This window comes from Kryptolebias marmoratus, linkage group LG20, assembly GCF_001649575.2.
Source record: "Kryptolebias marmoratus isolate JLee-2015 linkage group LG20, ASM164957v2, whole genome shotgun sequence".
In the NCBI taxonomy this organism is placed as follows: Eukaryota; Metazoa; Chordata; class Actinopteri; order Cyprinodontiformes; family Rivulidae; genus Kryptolebias; species Kryptolebias marmoratus.
The window spans coordinates 26,356,137-26,379,126 of NC_051449.1; the positions used below are offsets into that span (position 1 = coordinate 26,356,137).

The window sequence follows — 22,990 nt, forward strand, 5'->3', positions numbered from 1 at the left end:
AAATTATTAACTCCAGCAGATTTGATATTTGACACTTTATAAGAGTTAAGGTACCAACTCTCCAAAAAGAGTTAAATTAACACTTTCTGGTGTGGACCCATATAGACACTTTAAAAGTGTTGAAATCAAATCTGACAGTGTTAATCTGGGCCTTCTGGATTTGCTGTGTATTTTGCTCCTTTTAGCTTCTAGTTAGTGTTCTGCTTTCCTTTGATTTAACAAATCAGTTTCAGCCTCTTCAGCAAATTTCATGAAAGTCAATCAGCACTCAGCATTCACAGTGTATTTTCATAAAAAATGTAATTTCTCTGGTTATTCTTGATTTCAACTTTTAGTATCAATAAATAGTGACATCACTCATCCTGTTAACAACATAGTTTGGTGGTCAGTGTCTGTTTGCACTAAACATTAGTAAAGGGTACTTCAATGTTTTATTATGCTATGTGTTGTCAGATTAGCTTTGGGGGACTTCCTGAATCTGCAAAGCTGAGCTCAGGTGGTAAACAAAACTTTGTGGGCTGCATGGAGGGAATCACTTACAACGGGGACAACATCACCAGCTTGGTGCGCAGGAAGAAGGTGGACACTTCCAGCTTTGTAAGCCAAAACCCCACTTCTGTATGCATTTTTTTTTCTTTTCCTTTTCTAGTGTCATTGCTGACTTCGAGTTTGATTTTTATAACAAGATAAAATCGTTCAAAGTCACTAAAAAGTAAAAGTGACTGAGGAGTACTGCATGGTTTGTTTTGTCTTCTCTGGTTAATTTCTGAGGCATTAATTCTGTTGTCTTTCTCTGTTCCACTTCAGCGTAATCTGACGTTCTTCTGTTCTGAGTCCAACTCCTTCCCGGTCTTCTTTAACTCAACATCCTTCCTGCAGCTGCCAGGTCAAAGTGACAGCGACACGCTGTCAGTAAGTTTGTCTTTCAGGACATGGAACCCCAATGGGCTGCTGATGTTCACCCAGCTGGCTGATGGATGGGTGGAGCTGGGGCTGATTGAGGGCAGGGTCACCATCTTCATGAACGTCACACAGAAGAAGAACACACGGATTGACATTTCATCAGGTCAGCATATTTTTTAATTTTTTAAAAGCCTTCAGTTTATCAAGTGTTTATAAATTGTAGCTTTCCATTAGGATTTTTCTGCTTTTCTTACTTTTCTTCATTATCTCCCGCTTTTCTCCTTTCAATGGTCCTTGTCCAGTGTTCGTGTGCTTAGAAACATTTTTCATGATAAATTTTAATGAAACTTACAGAAAGTAATCATTGGACATACATCTACAACTGATAAACTTTTATTGGACATACATCTACAACTGATAAACTTTTGAAGTCAAAACAATTTAAGATGGCCGTCACAGCTAATCAGAATTTGCTTAGACATAAATGATGTGAACTTTAAAACTTAGTCAGAGGCAGCAGCCAAGAGTGGTGGGACTTTGATGTGAGGGACCTCCGTTCTTTCAGTCGACGTAAAGGTCAGATAAAATGGGACGTGAACGTTTACATTGTGGTCACTATGAAAAACATCTGATATGTATCCGATTCAGTACCAGATACAGAAAAGACCTGGGTCAGATATGAAAAAATTGGATTTGTCATGTTCACACTGCCATGAAAAACCCTGATATATGTTGCATAGAAGCAAAAAAACTGAACTGGGTCGCATTTGCCTGCAGTGTGAACTTACCCTAAGTGCACTAGAGACAAAAAAGGGGTCAGTTATTAATGGACGAAAATGTTTTTTTTGTTTGTCCCCTCACAGGGTCAGGTTTGAATGATGGCCAGTGGCATAGTGTCCATTTAAATGCTCTGGAAAACCACGCTATGTTGACAGTGGATGGAGATGAGGCATCCACAGTCAGGACAGCTATTCCCATCCAGATCCAGACTGGTGGAACCTACTACTTTGGAGGTGAGTGCTCAAAAATGTACTAACTGACCAAAGTCAAACCAGACGAAGTCCTTCATGCAATACTGACACACCAGACACTTTAGTATCTCATGGCGAGTTTCATCTACCCCTGGAGACTTGTTATGAGGTAACTTTTTAAGTACTCAGACTTAGTTCTCAGTGGAAGGCCAGGCCATTACCCTTGAAGGCCGCCAGTCTCCTCAGCAATGGATGTTATGATGGGTGGAGAAGGAGGCAAACCCAGAGCGCAGACTTATTTTCAAAAAGGAAAACTAATTTATTAAAATAAAAGAATCAAAAACAAAGGCTGACGTGGCAGCATAACCAAACATAACAAAATCCAAAACTGAGACACATGACGAGAGGGACAACCAGACAATGCCTGAAGTGACAATGAACCAGCAGTGAGTGGAGGAGATGACCGGGTTTTAAAACAGAGGGAAATTAGGTGAAGTAGGCACAGGTGAGTGATAAGAATTAGGATCAGGTGACAATGGGCATGAACAATGGTTAATTTATTAAAGATATATCAGTCTCAGGATATAATTCTAGCACTTGTTAAATATTTGAAAGTTACCAAATTAGCTGAAAGGATTTAGTATGTGTGCGAATGTTTGGTGATTTGAAGATATAAAGCAAATAGATTTCTGAATCACATCTCCGTCCAGTTGATGGCGGTAATGCACAGCGTTTGCAAACTGCCAGAAAATGCCATAGAAGAAGAAGAATACGATGGGTGTGGCAGGAAAACAAGAGACTGACTGAGGAGAAGTAAATGATGACAGGAAACAAAGATATGAGGAACAAGAACTGAACTTAGACAAGGCTAACAAAGATAACTGAATAAAATAAACAATAAACTCAAACTCAAACATGAAAACAATAAAAACAATAAACTGAATACAAAAACACAAAGAAAACCCAAATCCTGACAATGGACATGATAGACCTTGCCGAGGACTGAAGAAATTCTCTGAGAGGTCCTTATTCCACGTTTTTTAGGACTTATTATAGACAATAAACTTAGTTGGAAGCCTCACAAAGAATATATTAAAAATAAAGTTGCAAAAACTACTGAAATATTGTTTAAAATATAAAATATTGTTTAAAATAAAGGATTTAATAAATGTTAAAGGCCTGCATATCATATATTCCTCTTTGGTTTTGCCGTATTTGTCTTATTGCTCAGAGATCTGGGGAAATGCAAGTAAAACGAACATTGAAAAATTAGTTAAGTTGCAAAAAAAAGCTATAAGGCTTGTTAATAAGGTGGGTTACCGTGAACCAACTGATAAACTCTTCATTCAAAGTAATGTACTAAAATTTAAAGATAATGTTTATATAAAAATACTGGAAATAATGTATAAAGCATTGAACAAAAGTCTTCCTTCTGGTATACAGAAATTATTTAAGTTGAGAGAGAATAAATATAATTTGCGAGGTTTGTTTATATTTGAATGTGCAAAAGAGAAGACCCAGGTAAAATCTAGATTTGTTTCAGTTATTGGTGTGAAACTGTGGAATGAATTGAGTGATGATTTTAAGTTATGTCCTTTCTTGGTGAGCTTTAAAAGAGCCCTAAAATGTAAAATGATAACATCTTATGCTGTTATGTAGATTTATATGTGTATTGTGAAGATATCTTGGTGGGTTGTGGTTGAATATGAGATTTGTTTATTGATTTTCTTGTTTTGTTCTGTTTTGTTTTCTGTGTTTGGTGTGTACAATTTGCCAATATAAAAATAAAGTAAAAGTATGTTTGTTGGAACTTTTATAAAAAGTCCCTTTTTATGGCCTCCCTGAATCCTTCCTACATCTGTGTTTTTGTTGATCCTGCAGCCCTTTTGTCTGCTAATGATTAGATAAAAAAGAAAATAGACAAAAGCAAGATAAAAGCTAAAATAAGCAGAATTACTATCAGGGGACTGACACCTCAGACAATACAGCTCCAAGGATTTTAGGGAGGCTCTAACAACTTGACTGTGTTGGGGTGGCAATTTCATGAAAAGATATATTTCATTTGGTTAAGTAAATAAATGTGTGAATAAAGTCTAAAATGAAAGAATTTGGTGTTTTTCTGTAACAGGCTACTTATATTTCTGTCTTTAGCATGTTGTACGACTTACATAAGATTGTAAAAAGGCTCATTACAGAACAGTTTAATTCTTATAGGGTTCTTCATGTTTGTGTTTCTCTAGTGTAGTAATAACATTTTCTTTCTCTACAGGGTACTTTCTGCACGCAAACAGCAGGTCATTGCAGCGGTCTTTCCAGGGTTGCATGCAGATGATCCACATTGATGACCATCTGGTAGACCTCCAAGCTGTGGAGCAGGGTCTCATTGGAACATTTGAAAACGTCAGCCTCGATATGTGTGCAATTATAGACAGGTATACCACTCAGAATAATAAAACAAGTTACAGCAGAGTCCTGGAGTCTTACAGAAACTGTTGTGGTTTGCAGAAGTTCACATAACTAACCTGCTGCTTTGTGTGATGCAGATGTGTTCCTAACCACTGTGAGCATGGTGGTCGGTGTTCCCAGACATGGGATACGTTCAGCTGCAACTGTAGCGGCTCTGGCTACACTGGAGCCACCTGTCATACCTGTGAGTTCTTACACATGTTCATCTTTCCATCACTAGATGGCAAACAGCATTTGTGAGGGAGTCTCCAAAATGTCTCTAAGCATTCACAGGGTTCTCAGTTTCTTTTCATGAGTTGCAGAGGCTCATAATCATGTCGCCTGATTTTTGATCATGTTTAAAATCGACTGATCTGGGACAAATTTTCTCTCCGAATAGTCGCAGGCATCTCCAAGTGTTAAAGCTGTTTTTTGAAACCTGCACGGGAGCTCTCCACTAACAGAAAACTTGTCTAGGTCTAAAAACCACACCAATGATCAATTATCCCAAGAAAAAAATGCATTTTTTGCAAAAACAAACCAAAAACCAAAAAACAGTGTGAATTCCAAGCACTGAATGACTTCTAAATTTGCTGAAGAATCTAAAGCTGAGTTGGTAAAATTAAAACAAGAAGAACAAAGGCTAGAATAAGCAAAACAAAGGCTGGAATAAGCAGAACACATGATAAAATGAGCAGAGAAGTATTGAAATCAGCAGACCACATGATAAAATTAGCAGAACACAAGCTAAAATAAGTATAACACAGGCTGAAATGACTGAAATGAGCTAAAGATGCTGGAGTGCCACTGTGGACACAGAGTGGAGCGGGTCTCCTCTTTGCTGTAAGATTGACAGCTGCCAGTGCTTGAGGAAGTGGGCGGGGCTTACAGCATGCTGCAGAATTAATGCTTTCACACATGTAGCCGTAAGTCAGTGGAGTCAGTAAATTTGTCGCTAGTGGCTTTAAAAAAATGCTAGAGGGATCTGAAAACGCTTAATATAGCGTTAAAGTGACAAAAAGGCCATGTGCGTGTGTGTTTTTTTGCGTGAGAAATACAAAGTGTGGCGTGTGAGGGCCAAATGTGGGACTTTTGGCTGTCCCGCACAGGGTGATGCGGGACACGGGACAGGGGGGCTAAATGCGGGACTGTCCCGCCCAATGCGGGACGGTTGGCAAGTATGAAACTAACCTCCAACAGTCTCAGCCCAGCAACAAACTCTACCCATAATGTAATTCTTTGTAAGTGCTTGTGTGTATGATGAGATGTCAACATATTGGGTAATAATGTCAAATGTCTCTTTGGGTCACTTTCACATGCAAGATTTAAATTTGACATAGAGCTAAATCAAGAACAGATAATCCTGGTCTGATAAGGTCTTTTTGAAACCAGAGAAGTATGAGATTAAGAATTTATGGACTATAGAACCTTAAACTAAACTAGATTTATTTAATCTCACCTCTACTAGTCTGAAATAGCTGCACTGACGTTGTCATATAAAGCATGGAATAGATTTTAAAAAATCTAAAACTGTTTGAATTTAAAGATCAGAAATGAGATTTAAATGAAAAAAAAAAACTTTACAGAGCATAAGAAAAGCCTTTTAAAGACAATAACTTTAAGATACTCCAATCATTAAAAACAAACAATCCACCTGATGTGGAATCAAATAAAATAACTACATGAAAATTAGTTTATAACCTAGAGGAATTACATCTCCTTTGAAAATGTAGTGTGAATGACGAGTGCTCAGTGACTTTGCTGAAATTTACTGAAGAAGCTAAAAATAGCAGAGCACAAAGAACAAAAGATAAAAACTTAAAGCAGCAGAACATTAGCTAGAACCTCAAAGCAGCAAAACAATACTAAAACAACAGCTGAACAGTAAGAGCTAAAAGGAGTAGAACAGATGCCTAAAAAAGCAGAAGATACAAAAACAATCAATTGCACAAATGTTTTGCACCTCTGCATAATGACTTTTTAAATGGATAGCTGAAAGTAGTAGCTAAAATTAGTTAAACAGATGCTGAATTTTAAATTAGCAAAATTGTAACTAAAAGTTAAAAGGTGCAGAACGGTAGCTAAAAGCTAATAAAAGCAGAATGGTATCTTAAAGCTAAAAGTAGCAAAACAGTAACTGAAAGCTAAAACTAACAACATAGTAGCTATGGCAAAACAGATGCTAAATGTAAACTTAGCAAGATAGCAGCTAAAATGAGCAAAATGTAACTAAAAGCTAAAAGGTAAAAAATGGTAGCTAAAAGCTAATATTAGTAGGATGGTATCTTAAAACTAAAAGTAGCAAAACAATAGCTGAACGCTTAAAGTAGCAAATGTTAGCTAAAGTACCAAAAGGGTACCTAAAAGCTAAAAGAAGCAGAATGGCAGCTAAAAGCTAAAACTAACAAAACAGTTGCTAAAAGTAACAAAACAGCAGCTAAACATTGCAGAATAGTAGCTAAATGTAGCAAAATAGTATCTAAAAGTAACAAAATGATGATCATGATACAGAAGACAGAAACAAATCTATTATGGTGAATCAGATTCAACAATATTCTTGAAGGAATTGAATGTATTCGGAGTGAAATTTTATCTTGAACAAAGTCGTAATAAAAAAGCACAAGTCGCAAAAAGTGAAAGTCGTAGCACAGTATTACTATTCGAACCAAAAGTTTTGATATATGAAGGGTTAAAATAGTACAAATTATATGGAACTTTAATTGCAAAAAAGTGTGAACAAAACTATAAATGGTGGGAATGCTGAGTCAGCATGTAATCAGTAAAGAAATATTTAAATAAAATACTTGAAACCAAAAGTAGGGTTCAGCCTCAGCTGCGTATGACTGCAAAGTTTTCATATTTATACAAATGGACTTTATAGTTACTATGGATTTTTAATTCATAACAAAACATTGATAACAATGTAAAGTCTGTTTACAACTTTACATATTTTTGTCTGTAAAAGTGCAACAAGCTAAAAACTGTAAGACACAAATAGATGCTAAAAACAGATGACAGATGAAGTAATTGATGAAGGCCTAAGCTCCAAATATTGAAATGATTCACAAAATATTCCTGAAAACAAATTTCATGTAAACACTGACATGGTCTTGTCTATCAGCAAGAACTTGTTTCGTTGTAATATTTGTTGATTTGCATTGGTGGGTAGTATTCACAAATTACTTGCTACTAACCTTATTCTAAATGTAAGTGTGGGACAAGCTTTTCAGAAAAGTTAGCATTAAGTACCAAAGAACAAGATTGTTCTTGTTCAAGACAACTTTTTCCCTGCTGATGGGGCATCACCCATTCATCCTTATGAACTGTTGAGATGCTCAAAAGAATCGTTTTCTTATACATAAGCGGCAGGTAAAAAAAGTGTTTGGTTTTGGATAGGACTTAAGATAAGACAGAAGAAAGCTCCTAACTGCTTTAATGCTTGTTTATGATAAAAAAAAATATATACAAACAAAATTATCTGATGAGAACTTTAGCAACAACTGGTTCATAAATGCCAATAAACAGTGCAACAAAAATGTGGTTTGTACAGGCAAACCCTCTGAGACCTTGGACACACATTTGTTGTACATGTTACATCTGTTACACAGATGTGGCTGAATGGCTGAATTGCCCCACTGACTCACATGAGGAGTATTTACAAGAACATATGTTTGTTTTGTTTTTTTGATCAGAAATACGCACCTGATCTGTTTTAATGTTTTTTCTCTGCAGCTCTGTACCAACAGTCTTGTGAGGAGTATAAACTGCAGGGAAAGAGTTCAGGAACCTACTGGATTGACCCAGATGGCAGTGGCTCTATCGCCCCCTTCAGAGTTAGCTGTGATATGACAGGTGAGATGTTACTGCTAACAAGTCTTAGAACTGTTTCATTTTTTTCTTTGGCTTGTTAATAAGGCAATTCTAAATTGTCCCTAGGTGTGTGTGAGAGTGTGAATGGATGTTTGTCTCGTTTGTCTCTATGTGGCCCTGTGATGGACTTGCGACCTGTCTAGGGTGTCCCTTGCCTCTCGCACAGTGGCTTCTGGAGATAGGCACAAGCTCCCTGCAACCCAGAAAGGAGAAAATGGATGCATGGATGTTGTTAAGGGAGCAAAAAGTGATAGTTCAGGTAGATACACCTGAACTCACCTCTACACACAGCTTGGGCTCTGGAACCTAACTCCTAGAGAGGGGCTGGAATATTTCCTACTCTGGAGTTGCGCATAGAAAAAGTCATCAAGCAGGTGTGGTGATACTCACAAGACCCTGGCTGAGTGATGTTGAGAAAACCAGGTTTTTAGTATTCACTCCTTTCAGAGGAATCTCACCTGCCCACTTAGTTTCTCTCACTGGATCTTTGATGTTGCAGAAAAGACGGACACACAAAACCAGTCCAGACCAGAGGTTTGATTACCAATCATACATTTATTTAAACATTCAGCTGAATGGAGACAACAACTCACCAACAAGAAGAAACAGCACCCCGTTCCCAGTTGTGTCTGAAGTAATTCCCCCTTCCACTTCTTTTTAAACTATAAACTGCACCCATGACCAGGTTTTTTTGCACACAATCAGCTGCAGCAGTTTATTATATCATGATGCCCTGGAACCTTCAGTCTCCCTCACCCCACAGACACAACTGTTCTTTGTGATTGTTTTATCATAAGCTATGCGTAACCTCATTTCAGCAATCAAATCATTTTAGCAATATGTTTATATTTTATCGTTTACTAAGCGTAACCTCATGTTTTAGCAATCAAAGTATCAAAGTTTGATTATATTTTACAGTTTGAACTGCATTACCATTTATCATTTATACAAGCTTTAACCTTTGTAAGAATCCTTTGAATAAAACACGTTATAAAGCTGTAATGAGTGTAACAGAAATGAGAAATGACCACAAGTCATATTTTACAGTGCCTTTATTTGGGAGTTTTTCCGAGTAAATGATAGTGTTACCTTTCTATGGCTTCAAGCTTTTTAGAGTCTCTGATTGGTGAAAGGGGTACCATCTGGGTATTCTGTTGTTCTCCTGGGTGACCCATGTGGGCAATGGTGGAATCATCTGGAGGAAAACAGTTGGGAGGAATGTTTCTCTGATCTGAACCTGAGTGGTGTTCTGTTATTGGACTTCTGTGCTGTCTATACCAAACGCCGTGTTTATACGTAGGGTGGTCCATAAGTATGCTTGGTACAAGGCCTCCTTATGCCAAAGGTGGATGATTGATTTTTTTAATCATATCATCAGATCTGTGGTCCTATGTCTGAAGAAGGAGGCTTGGCTGTCCAAGAGGACTCCTGAAGCTGCTGACAGGTACAGGATGTACAGAAAGACCACGGTTTCTGTGTTTGTGGGTGCAAAAGCTGTGGCATTGGTACTGTTTGGAGAGGCCATGGAGAAGGACTTTTGGTTGGGCTCAAAGAGGTTCTGGCAAATGATTCAGGCCCTGTCCCTGCTTGGCTTGGTTGGGAAACTGCTAACCCAGACTGGAGATATTGTCAGATGGTGGAAGAAGTACTTTGAGTATTTCTCTAGTCCGACCACCATGTCCACCTTTGAGGATACAGAATCTGAGAACTTGGGGAAAGATGAGTCCATTATTGTGGCAGAGGTCCCTGAGGTAGTTAAAAAGCTCCTTGGGGGCAGGGCACCAGGGGTGGACAAAATTTGCCCTGAGATGCTGAAGACTCTGGACATTGCAGGTTGGACTTTGGCAGGGCTGTCCCTTATTGCTGATCCTGTTTGTGATGTTCATTGACAGGATCTCAGGGCACAGTCATGGAGAGGAGGGTGTCTGGTTTGGGAAAATTAGGCTCTCATCTCTGCTTTTTGTAGATGATGTAATGATGGTACTTACATTGTGTCTTTATAGCCAACTAGGTTACTCAGAGCACTCTAACACAATCTGTGCCCTCACTTACCCATCCGCACATACACCTACAGTGTGTGTGTGTGGTTAATACACTTCATACAGCACTACTAAATATCTACAAAGCTAATCTGAAAGAAATCATTCCATAGAGTCTAATCAGTGCTTTAAATCACATTCTTACACCAATGGGGTACTTCAGAGGCAATGAGGGGTTCAGTGTCTTGCCCAGGGACACTTAAAAATGTGACTGCATGCTGCCAGGAGTCAAATCTGTAAATCTGTCATTGGAGGTTGATTTCTTTAATCAGTGACCTACAGGTGCCCCTCAATGTGGTTCAGTTGGTGTCTTCTGGCCATGACCTTCAGCGTTCACTGGGATAGTTTGCACCCCAGTGGGAAGAGGCTGGGATGAGGGTCAGCTCTTCTAAGTTGCCATTTTTCCCAATCGAAAAAAAGGTATAATGCTTCATCTGGGTCGGGATGAATCTCTCTTTGTTTACAGTAATGAGGACATTGCTTTGGTCTGTCATTGTGAAGCAAGAGTATGGCAAAAAGGCAAAGCCTTTGATTTACTGGTATGTTTATATTTCAATCCTCACAAGTGTGGATCATAACAGTAAGAACACGATCCCCGATACAAGCTGCTGGACTTCCTTTGTAGGGTGGCTGAGCTCAGCCTTAGAGATAAAGTGAGGAGCTCTGTCATTCTGGGGGAGCTCAGAGTGGAGACACGGCTCCTCTGCATCGAAAGGAGTCAGTTGAGGTAGTTTGAACATCTAATTAAGATGCCTCCCAGACACCTACCTTTGGAGGTTGTATGGACACGTCCCACTGGGAGGAGACCCCTGGGAAGATCCTGAATTGCTGAAGGGATTATGTGTCCTCTCTGGCCTGGACACACCTTGGGATTTTCCAGGAGGAGCTAGAGAGGTATGTCTGGGTTTCCCTCCTGGATCTGTAGACTTTGGGACCTGATCACTGATAAGCTGTGGATAGGATTGGAGTGCAGTGAGTTGACTTGATGTACAGTGAGTTTGTGTGCTATGAGTTGGTGTTGCAGTGAGTTGTACTGCTCCCTCACATTACAAGGTTTTTGAAAATAAAAATAAAAAATTCTGACACTGATATTTTGTAGGTCATCTTTTTTTGTGAACAAGATGAATCATCTGTCTGTTTGCGCATCACACTGAATAACCACAGACTGTTGATTTATGTTCTGACCACTTATTTTTTTGTTGTTGTTTTTTTAACTATTTTTTATGACAAAAAATGTTGTCTGAGGCAACTAAAAACCACACACTGTGACTCCATATCTACATCTTGTTTGGCCAAGGCTTAAATTACATCCCAACTGATTTATTGTTTACTTACAGCTTGATACAACCTATAATATTTCTTCATATGGTCTATGCGCTGATTAGAAAATTCCTGGCATACGCCCAGCTGTAGAGTAAGTCAAAACTTCCTGTTTTCAACTAATGTCCTGTGGGTAATGTAGTTTTTATCACTCTGCTGTATCTTACAGTTGGTGATGCTGAGTACCGGCAGGTTTAAGGGAAGTGGTAATCCCTATAAAAACTGATGGTACATGAAGGACAAAAATTTAAAAGTGCTAGTACTTCATATAAGTGAGTAATGGCCCACTTCTAGTCCTGGCTGGTACCCTCCAGTATTACATCTACTGCAACTGGTATAATCTTAGTCACATAAGAATACAGTTTTAAAACTTTAACTGTAAGTAAATGGCAAACAGAAGACATATGCAATAGAAAATGAACACAATATAAATTCTGATTCCATTGAGTCCAGTTTAAATCTGAAATGAACAGATTTCAGTCATTCACAAACATAATTTAAATCTGTTTTGTTTTTTGCATTGTTGTTCCACAGGGATGTGTATAAAGCAATCAGACATTTTTGTTCAATTGTTAAAATAATATTTTAGACATTTTTAAGTGAATTTTAAAGCAGTATGAACTATTAATATCTTACCTGTTGTAGATAATTTCCTAACAGCCCCTACTTTGGAGAAATAGTTTAATTCTGACCGGACTAATAAGCTAAAAGCTAGTCCAGGTGGGGCCAAGACCAAGTATTTTTCCACAGAACACCACTTCTAAAGATCTAAACTTTTCCTACCGTGTTATGGAGACGTGTATCTGTCACATTATACGTCATTGTGTTTAGGATTTTTTTCTGTTGTATTCCATCTGTCAACATTTTGTTGAGTCACTGAAGCTTTGCTGAAAAGGCCATGAATGTTCTTCTTGTTTTCTCTGGTTCTCCAGAGGAAATGTCTTGGACCACACTAAGGAACGACTTGTCCCCACAGACGTCCGTCCCCACTTCATTCAAGGGCAAGAAAACATCACTGCAGATTACTTACAATGTTTCTGATGAACAGGTATATAGTGGAAACTAACAATGATTTTCTCTTCAAAGACAAAGGTAAAGCGATAATGTTTTTGCCTGTGTCTGTGATTGTTTGTTTGTACTGTTAGCAAAATATCTCATGCACCACTGGATGAATTTTACTAAAACTCTCAGAGATATAACTTACTCATATTTACAAATTTACAAATATTGAGGTAAAGTTTATGTGGTAGTAGTTAACAGTCATCCTCAACACAGCATTAACACTGTGGCTGTGGCAGCCATCTTGAAATAAAACTCTGGCATGAAAGCTAGTGGCCAATGTGCATACCTTCAAGAAAGGTGGAGCGCTTTAATTTTTTATTAGTGCATTACTTAATTGATAATAAAGGTGTAGTTACAATCAATAGTAAATTAAAGGCCTAGCATCCCTTGAAGGAATGTATATCACCCACTTTCATGCCAGAGATTTAGACTAAGATCATCTTGTGTCAAAAAATAACTTGAGTGAATTTTGGTCAAACCTTGAAAAAAATATTATACGTAATCTCGATAGTGAGAAATGTCACATGCATAAGATATGTTGGGGATAACTTTCAGCTACTACTGCATAAACTTTTAGCTCAATATCTGTAAAATTACCTGAGACGTAGCCATTTTGGGGTTTTTAATGTCAGTTGGCTGTGGTGGTGATATTAAATTGTATTGATTCCAAAAGTTAATTTGTTGTAGAGGTACATTCATTAATTATTTTTTGCAAAACAAACTGTACAGTGGTTCATGATATATTTTGCTAACAGACAGACATACGAACACATGCACATACACACAGACACGGGCAACAACAATATCAATACACCTCTGTCTTTTGGTGTTGGGCTAAAATAAAGGTATAAATGTGAGCGGAAACAGATTAGGTATGTAAACAATTGGAAAATAACCTGCAGGAACCGATTTTATTCCAGATGTGATCTCTGTGTGAGATGTCCACAGAACATTTGGACATAAAAGACTCAGTTCATGCTCACTATTGTGCCAGGCTTAGTTTCCTTCTTCTTCTCCATGTTATTGAAATTATTGTTGCAACCAAGAATAATTATTTAGGGATGTGATAATATAAAAGGTATGTGGTTTTTGAACCTGATCAAGTACAAAGAAAAGCTCAGCTGTTAAAGCTAACAACTCTTTCAAGCAGAACAGTAGCTAAAAGCCAAACCAAGCAAAATCCCAGCTAATAGCTAAAACTACCAAAACTGCAGTTAACAACTAAAATTAGCATAATTGTAGCTAAAAACCAGAAGCAGCATTAAAAGACAGAAACACCTTATGAAGCAGATTTCAATGAGAACAATGTTTATGAAGGAATTGAAGAGATCTCAATGTATTTCTGCAATACATTGTAGAAATGCAGAAATGGAATTCTATTTTAAATAAAGTTAAAAAGTATTAAAGTTACAAAAACCAAAAGTCATAGCACATTATTCCTGATAGAGCTGAACATTTTGAGATGTGAATAATTAAAACAGCACATAGTATGTGGAAGTAGTTTGCTTGCAAAAAATAAACAGAAGAAGCTCTAATCAGGAAAATAAACATACGATTCCTGACTCAACATTTACACTTATTGACCATCAATAAAATAATCCTCTTTTTTCTGTGTTCCAGGTGCTGTCAGTCACCAACAGAGCAGAAAGGTGTGAGCAGTATGTAGCTTACACCTGCCGAATGTCCCGTCTCCTCAGTGGTCCGGGTGAAGTATTCTTCATCAGTCACCATTTTTATCACCCACTCAAAAATAATGCACCATCTTAAAGGAAATGTTTAAATATCAGACCTGATTTGAGTTGTTTTTCAAACCATCTGAATGACATTAAAAAGTTCAGAAGGCTCATAATGTAAAACTGAATTATGAGACACTCTTACAGAGGTCCCTGTCGAATTCCTCAACAGAACAGTTTTAGATCTTTGTTTAATGAGCTAACAAAATTCAGAACAAAGATGTCAGGTTTGGTGGAGAGTGAGGCAAACCCAACGCACAGACTCATACTGAGAGTTTCAAAAGAAAACTCATTTATTTAAGATAAGAAAACCAAAACAAAACCCAAACAAAATCCAAACTGTAGCAAACACGAGAGGCAAGACATGAGGGGAACCAGACAGCACATAGAAGTGACAACAGACCAGTGACAAGTGAGGGAAATGAGCAGGTTTTAAAGACTGCAGGTAATTAGGAGAAGTGGGCACAGGTGAGTGATTACAAACTTGGACCAGGTGAAGATGGGCGTGGCAGGTAAACAAGAGATTGGCTGAGGACATTTGAATGATGACAGGAACACAAGGAGCAAAAACTATACAAAGACAAAACTAAAGATGAGGACAACCAAATGACAAAGTTAAAGAAATTATAAACCCAACCAGAACACAGAAATACAAAAAAAAAACAATAACCCTAAATACAAAAAGAAACACAAAGAAAGCCCAGATCCTGACATCTTCTCTCCAAAAGTCTCTGAGGGCAACTTTTTTCTGCTATTTATTTATTTTTTCCATTTTGCATTTTTTGTGTCATCTTCTGAGATCTGTGACACTGTTCAGATCTGTTGTTTCCTGTCCTTCAGGTGATTTGACTACAAGTAGTCAGCTGTGACTGATAAGCGTTGACATCTTGCTGTTTAAATTATTTATCCCTAAAGGTTTATTTTTTGCTGATACACACACAGCCATGTCATTCAGAGGGCTGTGTGACATGTCTTACGTTTTATATATTTCCACTTCTCAGTAAAATGGAAAAGAAAAAACACATTTTGTTAATTTTATCACCTCACGGTTAACTTTTGTGTGTGAAAGCCCAGCCCTGCCGCTTGAACAGTAGCAAACACACAAATTGTACAATTTGAGTTACATTTTCTGTTTAAAAAAAAAGATAGGATATGTTGCTTGATATTGATTTTGTTGCTTTTTGTGCACAAAGTCGCTGCCTTTTTTCTCTTGCCCGCTGGTCAAAGTTGTGTCTCGTTAAAACAGTCCAGTATAATAATTAAGTCAAAGAAACAGACCCCTCCTGTGCATACACACACACACTTGGAACAGGAGTATTTTTAATTTTAGCTGTGTAAAATAAAACTTTCTGGATTTCTAATTTGATTATAAGTAATTCTAATTCTAAAAACTATCAAACTGAAGAAGTGTTGCGTGCATGTGTTCACCCATTTTGCTTTAAAGCCCCAAACAAAGCCATCATTTAAGTGTAGCTAGACACTAAAATAAACCATAATCTTTAAAAATAAGGAAAACTACACCCATACTTGATGTACATTGACACTTACTCACCATTATTCACCATGCAGAGTGAACACATTAAAAATCTTTCTGAAATACTGTAGTTACACTAATATGAGTTTTTGTTTAAATGTTTTCATGGCAACACCAAAAGTCAAACCATAGAAGCCAAATGAGAGGGAGATGAGCTGCAGCTGAGTCAATCAGTCACCACCTGAGAAGGGTGGAGACTGACTGCCAATGCCACAGTTATAACTGATATGTCTCACTGTATCATCATTAAACTTTGATTGCTGTTGGCAAAGTCAACAAAAATTTATTTTGGTCCATTTCATTTAAAATTGTCAAATTTCTAAATCTACCTTTTTGGCATTGAAAGAGACCTCTTGATACTAGAAGTCAGCAAATGTGATTTCTGTTTTCTGCTGCAGCCTTACTTCCTTTTGCACAGGTCAGATGGAAGGGTCAGTCAAACAGCTGCTTAAAGGTGTGCATGTTTATCCATCACACCTCTTTCTGTTTTCATGGTTTTCAATAATTGCCTGCTTGACAGAGGCAGACTTCAGCTATCTTAATATGATTCTCAAGGCATAGAAGTAACTCTGATATATTTAAGTTTTGGCATTATACTCAGACAAACCAGTTTTGGTTTCTGACAGCTTTATGGGGACCAAAAAATAACATTCTCAGGGCGCCTGTGGATAGGCCTGGTTCAATATATACATAGTCTATGGTTTGCATATATACAGCCTAATCATCCTTATAACCTTCAAAAAGTCCTCAGAACTTTTTGGTCTAAAACTCCAGCACTACAGTTGAGCTAATATGACAAACAAAACTAACAAAAAAGACAACGCAAGCCTCCAAACAGAGGAACCCATGAATATAGATTAGCTTTGTAGAGATTCAGTGCTGTAAGAATGTGTGTGGATAGGTAAATAAAGAGTGGCCTGATTGGCTAGAAAGGTGCTATTTAAGTACAGTCCATCTACCATGAATCCAGAGGTGGCACAAGTTCAAAGACAGCAGCAGTGATGTCATCAAGCTTTGCAAATAAAAAGCTAAAAACATTTCCTTAAAAAGTTTTTTTTTTTTTTTAGGAATATGAGCAGGATAAACTTAGCTACTGGCTGCATAAAAATAAAAATAAACTTTGTAAAGGTTGTTGGTTTGACTCCTAGATGGCGTTCCATTTACCTGGTGGGTGGGACGAGACAACAAGAGGCACGGGTACTGGGGGGGTTCAGGTCCTGGGATACAGAAATGTGCCTGTGGGATTGCTAACAACTGTACGGACCCCAAACGCTACTGCAACTGTGATGCTGACCTGCGAACCTGGTGAGTGCACAATGCTCAGCAGGATGACTTTATATTTATTACCATATATGTATTCATCGATGTACCTTCTGTAGATTGAATCTGTTCCTGTCATGTTCTTTTGATGGCAGTATTACACCATGTGTTTATCTACCCAATTAAGTCAATTTAGTAAAATAAAACCTGCAACAGGCTCAATCCCGGGTTAGTCTCTGATGTTTGTGTGTGCTGGAAATTCAACAACTAAAAGACATCTTGTGTTCGAGAAGTAAAAATATTTAATTTCTTCTTTTTTTTTTTTACATTTTTTTAGGTAAATCAGTATTAAACTCATAGATCCCCCAACTTTATTATTACATTATTTATACATTTACTATTACATTATTTTGTAACTATCAATAAGCATGGCCAGGTATGAGATTCTGACAGCATGAGAACCTGGAGCAAAAATTCCACAGTATTAGTGTTAAAACAAAACGTTTACCATTACTACTGCCTAAGTTATATCAAATATTGCTTAATGATTAAATTACAAGTACATTAATATATTAATTCTTAATATATTTATCTCAAGTTATTTTAATGGACAGATATAAAAAGGGGACTGAGTGAACACAGTTGAATTTGTTGACATGTTTAAAATTGGTGTTAGCTTTCTCCTGAACTCAGGAAGAACTTTAAGCCAATTTGTGATCAGCTTTTTCATTTATAACATTTTTATTTACAATATTTAAGATCAAGGGTAAATTTTAATTAGAATCACCAGTAATGAGGTTAATTTATTAAGAGTGCTACCTTAAAAAACAGAGAGAGACAGATGTTTCTCCTCTGGTTGACAAACCATGACTGACTGGGTTATCGCCAGATCAAATGTACAACCAACTGACAGCATCTTTCATTTTTTAAAATAAGAAATAAACTTCAGGGGACGTGCCCCCTGGCTAGCGTACACATCTGAATGATAGCTTGAATCAACAAGTTCGGTCAGAGAGGGCCCGGAAATACAAAATATATGCACAGTAATTTTACCTTGTTTGAAAGCAATTCAACCCTAAGAACAGTATGATGGAAACTTTTAGTGGTTTCGACATTGTGATTTTTTTAACACTGTGGTATACCTTGAACCCCGTCATTGGTCCATGTCTACTATCAGTATTCTGTTTGAATTTGTTCAATCAGAAACCAAAATTTAATCAGTTAAAACAGTTTAAATGTACTTAATGAGAAAAGTTCTTCTGCTGTTCACAGGAAGGAAGATGCGGGCCTGTTGGTTTATAAAGACCATTTGCCTGTCAGGGAGGTTGTGGTTGGTGATACCGGCAGAACTGGATCTGAGGCCAAACTGACTGTTGGACCTCTTAAATGTCAGGGGGACCGTGAGTGCTTCTCTTTCTCTGTCTCTTTTACACATTCAGTCATGATGCCTCAGGATAAGTCTTGTTTGGTTTTTGATTGGTTTTCTGAAGGGGACTACTGGAATGCAGCTTCTTTCAGCAGCCCTGCCTCCACCCTCCACTTCCAGTCTGTTTCAGGACAAACCAGCACTGATGTCTCCTTCTACTTTAAGACATCCTCCTCTTACGGAGTCTTAGTGGAGAATCTGGGAGCCAGCAACTTCCTTCACATTGAACTCAAAGGTCTGTGTGTACCAGGATTCCTGCACAGTATGGAAAACTATTCAATTTATTTCCTTATTTCCTGAAATCTACTACAGCAAACCTGCTCTAGTTTTATCTTATGCTCCTTTAGTCATCTAGCTACAGTATTGCTAATTTTAGCTTTTAGCTGCTGTTTTGCTAATTTTAGTTTTGTTCTGCTTGTTCTCACTCTAACAGCTCAGTGTAGCTTCCTTAATAAATGAAAAGCATTCAGCACTCAGCATTCACTCTGCAATTTAGCAGAAAATGCAAATTTCGCTAGTTTGTCACAGAGTAACATCAAGATTTTAATGGTAATTTTCTCATTTAAAACAAGGTAGGAACTCAAAGATTAAAAGCTACAGTTATTTGTTTTCATTTGTTTTCACAGGAGGCTCAGTGGTCCTGTTCTCTTTCGATGTGGGCAGTGAGAGAGTGGTGCTCAATGTTAGCTCACCGAATGTGCTCAATGATGACCAGTGGCATCGTGTGGAGGTGGAGAAAAACTTCAAGGCAGCTGTTCTGCAGGTGGATGGTGTGTACAGAGATGTCCGAGCCGTCCCCCCACAGGGACACAGGAAACAGGACTTCTACACTGATCTGTATGTGGGTAAGCAACAAAATGACCCCAGCACAGTCCAGTTTCTTTACACGGTCCAGGAGGACTCTCCAGCTAATTCTGGATGGTTCCTCTCTTTAGATTTTCAACATTTATAAAAACTACAAATTAATTTTCTACTACAAGTTTTCTGTAAAATTTAGGGAATAATTTTTCAGGGTTTAAAAATAACACTTTTCTATAACTGAATCTAAACTAAATACAGTATCAAAGAGTCAATATAGAAATACAGAGGGTTACAAAAGTATTCATCCTATTGACAGTCGTTTGTTTTATTGCCATAGAAGCAGAAATATAATTGGAACTTTATTAATTATACAGCAAGTAATAATGAACCTACATAAAACAATCCAGAATATAAATAAATGGGAGTAAAAAGTTTTAAATAAATAAAAAATAAATAAATAATTTGAAATGTGGTGTATTCATATTTATTGATCACCTTTGTTTTGAAGCCAAAGCCATCACTATGAAATTAGTTTTTGTTTTTTTTATTTTGATTTCTCTGAATTCCAGAGAAATATGTGACATTTTTTTAATTGTAAGCTTGAACTTCCACCATAAATTCAGCTAAAAATCAACTGCAGTATTTCCAGACCATGGAGTCTGAATCAGTGAATCGATCAGCCACATCAGCCCTTCCGAGTCAAGAATGATGTGATTACCAGAAGTCGATACTGATATTTGATCAGATCAGTCCCAACTCTTGTCTCATAACTGATGTTTACTTTTACTAGATTTTTGTCCGCGTGAGTTTAACAGTGGTGAAAATAATGAGTAAACTAATGAAAGCTGGTTAAGTTCAGAACCTAAATAATATTTAGCACTTTTTATAGCACCAAGCTTTCTAAAATAAAAAGGGTGCATATATGTGTGTGTAGTGGTGGTTTGGGGTGGGGGGAGGGGAGGCTGTGCCCCAGTATGTCTCTGTGTCTAGCCACACCCCTGGGTGCAGAATCATACCTGTTTTTAATGTAGTGGCCCCTGACGGCTCGAAGATCAAAGATTAATCGAATATCAGATTAAAACTTGGTCATTTCTTCCACTTCGTGGTGGTTCACTGGTTCATTGTTGCTTTCATGTGCAGTCTCGTTGGTTCTGTGCACCTCTTAGGATTTTTGGTATGTTTAGTTTTGCTGCCACGGCAGCCTTTGTTTTTGGTTATCTTTTATTGTAATAAATTCTTTTTCTGAAGATAGGTTTGTGCTCTGGGTTTGTCTCCTTCTCCACCACACATGACACATTCAAGAGATGAATGCTACAACTTTTGGTTTTTTATAACTTTATAGTTTCAAAATATTTAACTTTACAAATAATTTTTTCCCATAAAAGTCATTGTGAGGTTCTCATTGAAATTTGTTTCAGGATACTGACTCTGTTATTGTTGTTCTGTTGCTACTTTTAACATTTAGCTACTGTTCTGCTACTTTTAGATTTTAGCTTGAAAGATAGATTTTAGCTATCTTGGTCATGCGTTTATCTTTTAGCTGCCATTTTGATGCTTTTAGTTTTCTCCTACCCATTTTCTCTTTTTTAGTTAGTCTTTTAATAGTTTAATAGCTGTTAGCTATCTTTTACCATATTTTTACTACTTTTAACTTTAAGCTGTTGTTCTGCTACTTTTTGCTTTTCTGCAATTTTTTGTTACTTTTACCTATTAGGTACCATTTTGTTACTTTTGCTTATAACTAGCCTTTTGATGCATTAGCTAGCCTTTTTATATTTTTAGCATCTAAGTCAGTATTCACACTGTATTGTTTTGTTAAATATTAAAACCTAATGATTTGTTTCCTGTCCTGTGTGCCAGGTGCTTCACGTGGTCAGAGGGGCTTCCTGGGCTGCATGCGGGCTCTTAAAATAAATGGTGTCATTTTTGACCTGGAAGAAAGAGCTAAGATGACTTTGGGGGTCAGCCCAGGCTGTCAGGGCCACTGTGGAAGCTACGGGATGCACTGCAAGAATGGAGGGAAGTGTGTGGAGCACTATAATGGGTACTCATGTGACTGCTCTCGTACAGCATATGATGGACCCTTTTGCACTAATGGTATAGATTTTTATGTTTATGTTGAATTAATTAGAATATTTATGCATATTTTATATATATGTACAATGCCTTGCAAAAGTATTCACCCTCTTGGATGTTTTCTGCTTTTATTGCTGTTATAAACCAGTCATGATCAATATAAATTCTTAAAAAAATAAAATATATAAAAAAACTTTCAGTGTCAAAGTGAAACTAAAATTCTGCAGAGTAATACCAATGAAATAAAAATATTTGATGTAAAATAAATAGTTGCATATATTAAAAAGACGAATTCAACTCAGAGAAAAGATTGTTGAAACTTACAAGTTAGGTGATGGATACAAAAGGATTTCCAAAGCCCTAAAGCTCCCCAGAAATTATGTTAAATCCATCATCAAGGGGTTAGGGTTACTTTACATCTGTGTAAATTAAGTTTAACTTTGACACTGAAGTTTTTCTTTTTTAGTTTTTTAATACTTTTTGTAAAGGTCAATTTATAGTGATAATGACTGATTTGTGATATATATATATATATATATATATATATATATATATATATATATATATCACAAATCAGTCATTATCACTATAAATTGACCTTTACAAAAAGTATTAAATAGTAAATATGTTTATATAGTCATACATACATATGTATGTTAATTTACATTTATACACACACACACACACACACATATATATATATATTTTTTTTTTTATTTTTTTTTTTTTGACTAAAGGTTTTAAAAGATTCTGTATGTGTGTGCATGCGTGTACTTGTGTGCCAGATGTAGGAGGTTATTTTGAGACAGGAACCCTGGTGCGTTATGACTTCCTGCCGGATGCAGGAGCATCTCTGCTGGAGGAGGACAAAGCTTTACTTGGTGTGTCAGGTGAAGCCAACCTTACCCGAGAGGAGCTGGTGTTCAGTTTCAGCACCTACAGTGCCCCCAGCATCCTGATATACATCAGTTCCAGAACACAGGACTCTCTGGCTGTGGTGCTTAGACAGAACGGTGAGCTACTTTATTGCATGAACATTTTCATTTTATTTTTATTTTTTTATGTTGCATATTTACAATACAGTACTGTCTAAAAGTTTTAAATTTATGTGAGAAAATGTTGTAAAGTTAGGATTAGAATGCTTTCACAAATATAAATGATAAAATTACTTTTTATTCAGTTGCTAGTTTAAAGTTGGGACCACCCTTTGCCTTCAAAATAGCACCAATTCTTCCTCATGCACTTGCACATAGCTGATGAAGAAACAAATATACACCAGACATCTTCATCACAGAGGCACAAAGTCCTGTTGCTTGAATTTTGAACATTCACAACTAGGTTTCCAGATTTAGGCTTAGATTCTTCAGTCTTTCCATATATTCCCAGAGTCAGATTATATAGTCTGATATTATTCGGTCTTTTCAAATAATCCCAGACTCAAATTCAGATCCTTCGGTGTAGGATCCTTTAATCTCAGTTCCTTCTTCAGTCTTTTCATATGATCTCAGATTGAGTCATCTGCCATTTTTCCTCAGTTCTAATAAATTCAG

General features: G+C 37.1%; 1 protein-coding gene across 1 annotated transcript in view; it reads left to right on the plus strand.

Moving 5' to 3' along the window:
• The window catches only part of cntnap2b (contactin associated protein 2b), a 61,555-nt gene that overhangs the window by 26,461 nt on the left and 12,104 nt on the right, over nt 1-22,990 (plus strand). Inside the window, exons 7-20 of the mRNA XM_017439939.3 lie at nt 454-597; nt 808-1,066; nt 1,767-1,916; nt 4,144-4,306; nt 4,418-4,524; nt 8,052-8,171; nt 12,481-12,596; nt 14,231-14,315; nt 17,026-17,182; nt 18,410-18,537; nt 18,628-18,798; nt 19,190-19,408; nt 21,225-21,461; nt 22,226-22,453. Of these exons, the coding sequence (XP_017295428.1) occupies nt 454-597; nt 808-1,066; nt 1,767-1,916; nt 4,144-4,306; nt 4,418-4,524; nt 8,052-8,171; nt 12,481-12,596; nt 14,231-14,315; nt 17,026-17,182; nt 18,410-18,537; nt 18,628-18,798; nt 19,190-19,408; nt 21,225-21,461; nt 22,226-22,453 (2,284 nt within the window). The remainder of the gene's footprint in view (nt 1-453; nt 598-807; nt 1,067-1,766; nt 1,917-4,143; nt 4,307-4,417; nt 4,525-8,051; nt 8,172-12,480; nt 12,597-14,230; nt 14,316-17,025; nt 17,183-18,409; nt 18,538-18,627; nt 18,799-19,189; nt 19,409-21,224; nt 21,462-22,225; nt 22,454-22,990) is intronic.